Here is an 8,879-nt window from a genome sequence, read left to right as displayed (position 1 = left end):
AAAGTATAACTAAGGGATGTCACAACACCATCGTGAGGTTGCCTGAGACCAATTTCCCTTAACTTCAAATAAGCTATAGCTAAGGGAAATAGCACGCCATAATGCTTGGTTAGGGCCTAGCGATAGTCACGACTGAACAACCATGAACCAGTATTTTTACAACCCGCCATGGAGAAAGGGTTTGGGGGCACCAAGCATTTTCGCTTTAAGTCCAACTTTCTTTAAACCCTACACTCCCTTACGGACTGCAGTTTTTTAGCCTTCCCCTCCACAAAACCATTTCGGGATTTCTTCCGCAGTTAAACCCTACAGACCAATTGATTCACAGACGCTAAACCTTCCGCCTACAGAGAGAAAGAGAGAGAGAGAGGGAGACACCATGACTCTAGTAGCTGGTTCTTACGAGAAGTTCATATGGGGATTCAAGCTCAAATCTGAAACCCTAATCCCACTTTTCTCATACCCATCCCATATCTCTGCAATTAAATGTGTTGCTATGTCTGGTCCTGTAGCCGTCTCCGGTGGAGCAGATGACTCCATTAAAATATACGACATAACCACTTCTTCAGAAGTTGGATCTCTCATAAATCAAACAGGGGCTATCACTTGTGTCTCTTTCTTTAACTCGTCTTCACTTTCTTACCCTCGTAATCTTCTCAGTGGTTCTGAAGATGGTACTGTTAGTATCTATGATGCTGATCCTTTTGTTCATTACAAAAGTATCCAAGCTCATAGAAAAAGTGTTAACGATTTGAGTATACATAAGTCTGGGAAGTTGGCTCTGAGTGTTGGTAGAGATTCTTGTTTAGCTATGTCCAATTTAGTGAGAGGGAGGAGGAGTTTCTGCTGTAGGTTAAATAAGGAAGCTTCAATGGTGAAATTTGATTCAGATGGGAGTAAGTTCTTTTTGGTTATGGAAGATAAAATTTGTATTCATGAAGCTGAGGATGCTAAGTTGGTTTTAGAGATGGATAACAAGAATAGAATTCTTTGTGCTGCTGCATCTGCTGTAAGGATTTCTCTACCCTATTTTCCCCCGAACTTTATTTGTTTACGACTGTTTGTTACTGGTGTCGTGGAAAATTACATAATTTTAAGCTTTATGTTCACATAGTGGATGAATTCATGTAGGTAGTGTCACTGAGATTTCTTTCGAGAGATAAGAATTAAAGATATGTTGAAATACAAGCATATGTTTATTTGATTAAAAAGCATAGAGAATAAGGGTTCACAAATTTTTGTTTAGAGACCTTAGTTGTTTGTACTAAAACAATTGTTCATTTCTGAACTTGTTAAATAATGCCAACAATATCAATTATCGTATGCTTAGTATGGTTCGTTTTTAGGTTTCTTGTTTAGCTCAAACTTAGAGTTGAAATAGACTTCTGGTATGCTTAAAGAATTATTGCTGAACTAGATTGAGTAGAGGATATCCAATTTCATGACAAAGTAGCGAGTCTCTAAAGTTTTGGTGGGTTTCTGCTTCACTTTGATGGTGGCGATCTATGACAATAGGTTTTCCCCCAAATCTCTCTAGTCCTTCTTGAGATGCTTGTAAGCTGAATAAGATGCTTAGCTGTAGGAAAAGGGGTTTATTGATATAAGCAGAATTTCTCTTTCCGAAGGTCAAATCCCAATGGACGTGTTGCAGACGGAATTCTTTTCTAAGTTTCAACGCATCAGGCTTGCAAGCAATATACAGTCTGCTTCTCTTCAACTTTCAGTTGCCCTGCCAAACTCATGTTTGAAGGGGATTATTACTTTATTTACTGTGACAATACTGTAAAACCTTTTTGTTTTAGTCCTTTTACCTGTTTATAGTCTTCAAATTTCCCCATACACAGTATTAACCTTCATAATTACATCTAAGCACTGCTCCCAGATGCATAGGAGATAATTCATGGCCCCAGTGATGGGTGCTTTATGCCTTCCATTTGTTTGCTTTGGATCATTAAGCCGCATTGACGTTCACAAACCAATATCTTGGCACTTCTTACATGAACAAATAAATCATCAGGAGATATGCAAGCCCTCTAGGGTTTCCTTTTCTCATATCGCCTTGCTTTTGAAGGGAAGAGTTTGGAAGCTTTGATTAGTTTGCCGTTGTTATCTATGAATAGTTTTTCAATTAACATTTTGGGCTCCAGAAGTTTCAGAATATATTGTATAGACATTTTACGCTGTGACAAATTGATTTTTATTTTGTGGAAGCAATGGCTTTTCTCTCTGCTTCTTGGTTTTATCTGCTGAGTATGGCTACATGATGTTTGCTCGCTTATGGTAGAGGTTGCATTCATGGAGTGAAGAAGAGATTCTACTTTTTCTTTGTTAAAGATTTCATGAGTGCGTTTATCTCAAGCTTTCCAATTTATTGTTCTTCTAGCTGAGTTTATGTGTGTCTGAGGCTCTGGACTGCTCCCTAATGAAAACTTTTTATTGGTTCATACAATGTTGTCAATAAACTCCTGACCAAAATAATAGTGAACATAATTGGTTGAACAACATATGTGTCCTTCCTAAGAACAGACAATACTGAAAATGTTTTTGATGTTTGCACTTATTTATGTTGTCTTTCCTAATGTTGATTTTGATGATAACAGAATGGACTGTTATTTACTGGCGGGGAGGACTGTAACGTCACAGCATGGGACCCTGTCAGTGGGAAGAAAGCATATTGTATTGAGAAAGCACATTCAAAGCGTGTGAAAGGAGTTGCAGTCCTGTCTAGCAGTACCATCGATGATGTGGAAAACTCTGAATCCCCATATCTAGTAGCATCTGCATCGTCAGATGGAATCATAAGGGTGTGGGATGTTCGCATGGCCAATAAAGAGCAGCCAAGTCCAGTTGCTGAGGCGGACACAAAATCTAGGTTGACATGTCTTGCAGGATCCTCGATAAAATGTGAGTGCTCTGTTTCATGGATCTGTTTGAGTATAATTTTGTTGTTTTGTCAGTAAAGTTTCTGTTGTATTGAGTAATTTAGTTCCTTGTCCTGGTACTCAAAATAAATTTTGTTGTTTCATAAGTTGATTTTGCAGTTTGTAGATTTTTATGTTTGCTTGTTTCCTTGTTTACAGCAATCAAGAAATCAGAATTGGGGACAAGTTCCTCAAAGTAAGATGCAGAAAATGAGTGAACACCTTTTTGTGTGTCGTTGGGCAACACAGCCCCTCAGTTATTCATGTTGTGAAAATAGTCATGCAGGATCAAGAAACTTTGAGATAAACCATATACCATTGATAGTGGCTTCTTTATGTTTGTTGGGAAATTTTGATGTCTTTCTAAGGGGTACAAAAACGATGTTGGTAGAGTCTTGTGATTTAGAGTGGTTGGTTTATGAATACCATTCATCAGCCTTCAATTTTGATGTGTTGGGAACATTAAAAAAAGTACCTGTATGTTTGTTTTCTTATATATTTCGGCTCAGAGAAGTATGTAAAGATAAAAAGTTGTGCAACAAATTTCCGAAGGCACTTTTGGTGTTCTATTGCCCTTTTTAACTATTGTAGATTGGTTTGGATTCTCTTTTAGCACTTTACTCAAGGGAATTAAAAATTGGTATGACTGGTGAAATTGCCGGGAAATGCTGAAATAGTTTCTTTATTCAAAATTGGTATGACTGGTGAAATTGCAACCACTTGGTTTCAAGGGAATTACTATCCAGAGCCATACTGTTGTTGCCGGAGTTCTGTGGAACATACTGAACGCTAAGCTGGAACTCAGGATAATAGTTGCGGACTCTTGGATGTATTATTCTTGATTTCCATTTCTAGATTTCCTAAAATGGCATAAATATCCCGCGACTTTGGATGAGAACGATCAGCAACACGAAACTCATGTACACTGCCACTGATCTCTAACCAGCTAGTGCCTGGCGTCTTTTTCAGACCTTTATTTCTAAGAACAACCCTCATATTAGCAACCTTATCCCATTTTCCTGCAGAAGCATATATGTTGGAAAGCAAAATGTAGTTTGCAGCATTTCCCGGCTCCATCTTTATGAGCTCCCCTGTTGCAAACTCGGCAAGCTTAGTGTCTGATTTTGTCTTACTTGCTGTCAATATTGACCCCCAGATTCGTGCATCTGGCTCAAAAGGCATCGACTTTAAAAGTTTTACAGCTTCTTCCGTATTCCCAGTGCGCCCCAAAAGATCCACCATACAAGCATAGTGTTCAAGACTGGGTTCACAATTGTAAGTTTTTCTCATCTCCTCAAAACACTCCCAGCCTTCTTTCACCAATCCTAAATTAACACACGCTGTCAACAACCCAAGAAAGGTTATCCTGTCTGGTCTCAAGTTCAAACCCTTCATTTTGGCGTACAACTCAAAACATTGACCTGAGTTTCCATGTTTCGAATAAGCATTGATCATAGTATTCCATGAAACTACATCCTTAGCATCAAGTTCTTCATCAAAGAGCTTCTGGGCCACTTCTATACATCCACATTTTGCGTAGCTATCAAAAAGTGCTGTAACCATGGAGACTTCTGAGATTAAACCATATTTTATTGAATAGCCATGAAAATATTTGACATATTCTAAAGCTCCCAGATTCACACAAGCAGGTAAAACATTCATCACTGTCACGGTATCAAACCTAGTTCCGTCAATTCTCATTTTAGAAAAGAGAAACAAGGCATCAGAAGATAGACCATTGTTTGCATACCCCTTAATCATGGAACTCCATGAAACCACGGTCTTGTCATGAATAAAATCAAAAATGTTTCGTGCACTTTTTAAATCCCCACATTTGCAGTACATCTCTATCAGTGAATTATGAACTGATACTTGATAATCAGAACCATTACGAACCACATGTGCATGTACCTCTTTACCCTGCCCAAGAGATTTCAACTCCGTAGCTGAAGATATAACAGCTAATGCAGTACATAAATCGGTTCTAACACCTGAACTTCCCATCTGCATCAACAGTTCTAACGCTTCCTTTGAATATCCATTCGTACAATAAGCCGAAATCATTATGTTCCACACAACACAATCCTTGTCTAGCATTTGATCAAATAACACTTTTGCAGATTCCAGGCTACCTAGTTTTGTGTACATCGTCAATAAAGCAGTACTCACTGATAAATCATTACTTAAGTTGCTCAAAACAATCAAAAGATGAACAAATTTCCCAGCTTCAATTGAGTTCAAAATAACACTGGAATTCAATAGGCTTATTATAGTTCTGAAATCAGGTCCCAATCCTTCCATTCTCATCTCTCTGAAAAGCCGAAAACTTTCATCAGGCTTACCATTTCGTGTACACTCAGATATCAGCAAGTTCCAATAAGTTAAATCCCTGATAGGCATTTCTTCAAACAGTTCACTAGCACCACCACCTTTACCATATAAACCATACATTTCTTCCAAAGCACTAACATCCAAATCATAACCCAATTTAATAACATGTCCATGGATTTTCCTTACAGTTTCAAGATGGGTTCCATTGTATTTACCAAACTTTAAAAGACTTTGGAGAAGTGTATTATAAACAAGAGAATTTGGGTTGTCGACAGAATTGAATACTTGTTGAGAGAAATGAAGATGGTCGAGATTAGCATAACTGCTTATAAGCTTTGAACAGAGGGTTTGGTTTTGACGGTGACCATAAACAATGTATCTAGCATGGATTTGTTGAAGAAATTCTATTTTGTCGCAGAAATCCAAGAGAGGTGTCATGGAACTAAAACAACGGGTTTGAACGGCGGGAAGGTCCTTCAATTTGGACGGGAAATGATGAAACAGATACTTCGAGTGTTGGGAAATCATGCTCCTCATTTTTATTTTTTTTCTTTCTTGTCAACCTATTTTTCCGTAACAACTAATCAACGATCAATGCCGGCACAACTTATTAGTTAACCAAAGAAAATGGATCAACGACTAACCTATTCTTCCTTAACAACTACAATAAACGACCGGCACCAGTAATTAGTTGACCAAAGAAACGACCGGCACCAGTAACTAGTTTACCAAAGAAAATAGATCACCGACCGGCTTATTTTTAAGAGTTGCTACCGCAGATTACCAAATTTCATGCAGGATCACGTCTGTTGGATTTAGTGATGACGTTTTGTTTTGTTTTGTTTTGTATGAACTTGGTAACTTCTAGCGTAATTTGGTGACGTGTAGTATATGTTTTCCGGGACCGGTTTATAATTAACGACCAGTTTATAATTAACGAGACAGATGTTGGATCCTATGGTTACATCTCTAGAGAGATGTTTCTTTGAGATTTAGGAGTACGTCTATGGCAAGTAAATCACGAAGAGAAATAACCATGAACAACAAAGATATCGAACTTTTATGTAAATAGTAGTGATGAATGATAGTGTGAACCGGAACAAACATCAATCATTTAAACTGATTGTTTTCTTCGATATGAAATTCTCCAGAGAAAATAGGGTATTTTACCAAAAATCTTATAGGCCCAAAAGAATCTGGGCGCCTAAATCCCTCTTGTCAAAAATGAATCTAAAACGAAGCTGAGTAGAATCATTGATGTTCTTGAAACGAATCGAGAATAGCAAGGCAGGAAATACCATGAAGATTTGTAAGAATCGCCACGAAGAGAAGTCATCGTAAAGATGAAGAAATAATCGTCCAAATAACGAAGAAATATGTCAATCGACACCAAAAACGACAACAATAAAAAATAAATAATCTAAAAACATAATCCTTGAAGCCAAAAGGATTAGGTCTGAGCAAGAAGAAGGAGGGAACTCTGTTTTTTCTTTTCTTTTTGGGCGGAGAAAGAGGGAAAGAAAAGCAATTGTTACTGCTAGTCATGTTAAATACGTGTAGGAATTATCGTAGATATCCTCCTTCTTATAGATTTGAAGTTTTTTGGTGTTCCCATCCTGAGTATCTTGAAGTTGTTATCAAAACTGAAATATCAACCTCAATGATGATTGAAGTTCCCATCCTGAGTATCAAAACTGAGTATCTTCAAGTTTTTCTCACTTGTTGAAGCAGAAACAAAATAGGTTGTGTTATAGGGAAAATAAGTATCCGTGAGAGAAAAACTATTGATTCAGCAAAGTGTATCTCCAGCGGCTATTTTTACTCATAGAGAATATTACATCATCATGGAAGCTACTTACAGGGAACAAAAGGTGATAAAAATTTGGTAGAACACTAGAGACAGAAACTCAAAGCAATTCCATTTATATATTGTATTCGAACAACTGATTATATGTGGTTAATGAATCCAGAAAAAGTTGGTACAAAATTAACACGACTTATAAAAGGGATACCATTATTATCGGGGATGATACTAATACATATAGTACAAAAAAATGCTAATAGATACTGACGGTCGGATCTCTCAATAATATCATCCTCGCTAATAATAATATCCCTCTTTTATAAATAATGGAATTAGTGTCTTTTTTCCTAATAATCTGTTCCAAGAAGATGTTAATATCCAACCTCCTTCAAATCTCTCCAATTTGGCATGTACTCTTGACCATGACTCAGACGACCCTATTTTTGTTGTTTACATTGGTGATAATATCCGCATTGTTTTTATTTACAAAAATTTTTGGTAAGTTGTTGGTGATGGAACTATAAAATGCATCCAAAAGATTTTCATATTAGGAAAGTTTCTTAATCTCTTAAACCGTACTCATATAGATTTGAGATATATACAGAAACAGGCCTAGGTTTCAACCCGAAAGACAAATCTAGACCTCTTTTTTTTTTGCACTTTTCAAAACTAGGTCTTCTTCCATGTTTGCATTGAAAACAGTCAATATATCGCATTTTTTGGTTAATTTCTTGAAATTGAGATTACCATATTACCCTTATACACGTGACGTATTCATGAACATATATCTCATTGGTATTTAATCTCTATGAAAATAAACGCTTGAGATTTAATGACCCACATCAGTGATACGTATGGAACCACACATGTGTTAATCCTAGACAGTAATCTTATCTTGGAAATTCTCTAAGAAAATGAACACATCTGATTTATTTCTCAACATACTTGTTATCGTAGATGAACAGGTAGAGATATAGTATTCCAGTTCAATCAAAAAACTAAACATGATCTGATTTCTAGGACAAACAAAGAATGATTTCATTTCTCTTCACTTGTTTTAGTTATTATTTCTATGCCCTAGTTGTTACCTCCGGCAAGCCAAGGCCTTTAATGGGTTTAGCTGGATACTCGAAGGGTTAAATTGAGAAGAAGATGTTGTTGAAGGTTTACTTGAAGATATTACAACAATATGGTGCTCAAGAAGAACTCAGGAAGAAGAACTAGGAATTAGGGATCCGTTGTTGAGAACAAAGTCAAGAAATCCAAGTTTCCGTCGTTGATTAATTGATGATGAATGGATTGGAAATGGAGATGGACATGTATTCGTTGCTATCAATGGATTAGTGAATAAATTCATGGGCTTTAGTGATTGATTGAGATGGAATTCGAGATATCATAATATGGGAATGAATCAAGAAGAATTGGGGATGGTGATGAAAAAAATTAGAGAAATTGGTTCTGGTGTGGTTACTGTCAATTGATTAAGATGATGGGGGTATTTGGGTTTAGAACGAGTTAAAATAATGTTGGTGCTGTTGTGATGATTATGTAAGGTCATATGAGGATTGGGGCTGAGACAGAGATGGTTAGTGTCAAATCCGAGAAGCTAAGGAATGGTGGGTGTTGTTAGAGGTGATTGAAGGTCATATGTGATAACATATCTGAAAAAACGGGGATACAACAACCACACCAAATAATTCGTTCGGCAATCTGTATGGACTAACTTCAATATAATTCCAAGAGCACCAACTTAAAAGCGAGCTCAATCAAGAGATATATAAAAGAGCTTAATTTAAATTTCTCAATACAATCTGCAATCGAAC

At 36.8% G+C, this 8,879-nt stretch overlaps 2 protein-coding genes across 2 annotated transcripts; one reads left to right on the top strand and one right to left on the bottom strand.

The window, feature by feature from the left end:
* Positions 1-247: 247 nt before the first annotated feature.
* On the top strand, positions 248-3,490 carry LOC113300874 (p21-activated protein kinase-interacting protein 1-like). The gene is made up of 3 exons (XM_026549871.1): positions 248-1,009; positions 2,601-2,904; positions 3,081-3,490. The coding sequence occupies exons 1-3, from the start codon at positions 380-382 to the stop codon at positions 3,119-3,121; spliced, it is 975 nt and encodes a 324-aa protein (XP_026405656.1). The 5' UTR covers positions 248-379; the 3' UTR covers positions 3,122-3,490.
* A 146-nt stretch (positions 3,491-3,636) lies between these two features.
* On the bottom strand, positions 3,637-5,913 carry LOC113300858 (pentatricopeptide repeat-containing protein At1g11290, chloroplastic-like). Its single transcript, XM_026549870.1, has one exon. It carries the CDS (start codon positions 5,787-5,789, stop codon positions 3,723-3,725), a length of 2,067 nt encoding a protein of 688 aa, XP_026405655.1. The 5' UTR covers positions 5,790-5,913; the 3' UTR covers positions 3,637-3,722.
* Between the last annotated feature and the right edge of the window lie 2,966 nt (positions 5,914-8,879).

Source organism: Papaver somniferum, chromosome 1, assembly GCF_003573695.1.
Source record: "Papaver somniferum cultivar HN1 chromosome 1, ASM357369v1, whole genome shotgun sequence".
NCBI classification, from domain to species: Eukaryota; Viridiplantae; Streptophyta; class Magnoliopsida; order Ranunculales; family Papaveraceae; genus Papaver; species Papaver somniferum.
The sequence above is the reverse complement of the archived record's forward strand: the minus strand, read 5'-3'. Positions and strand labels throughout refer to the sequence as shown.

Excerpts from the sequence above, each read along its gene's own strand:
- LOC113300858 (XM_026549870.1), bottom strand. The coding sequence starts at position 5,789 with ATGAGGAGCATGATTTCCCAACACTCGAAGTATCTGTTTCATCATTTC.
- LOC113300874 (XM_026549871.1), top strand. The coding sequence starts at position 380 with ATGACTCTAGTAGCTGGTTCTTACGAGAAGTTCATATGGGGATTCAAG. Across the intron at positions 1,010-2,600 it reads TTTGTGCTGCTGCATCTGCT|AATGGACTGTTATTTACTGG; the intron begins GTAAGGATTTCT and ends TGATGATAACAG. Across the intron at positions 2,905-3,080 it reads TGCAGGATCCTCGATAAAAT|CAATCAAGAAATCAGAATTG; the intron begins GTGAGTGCTCTG and ends CCTTGTTTACAG.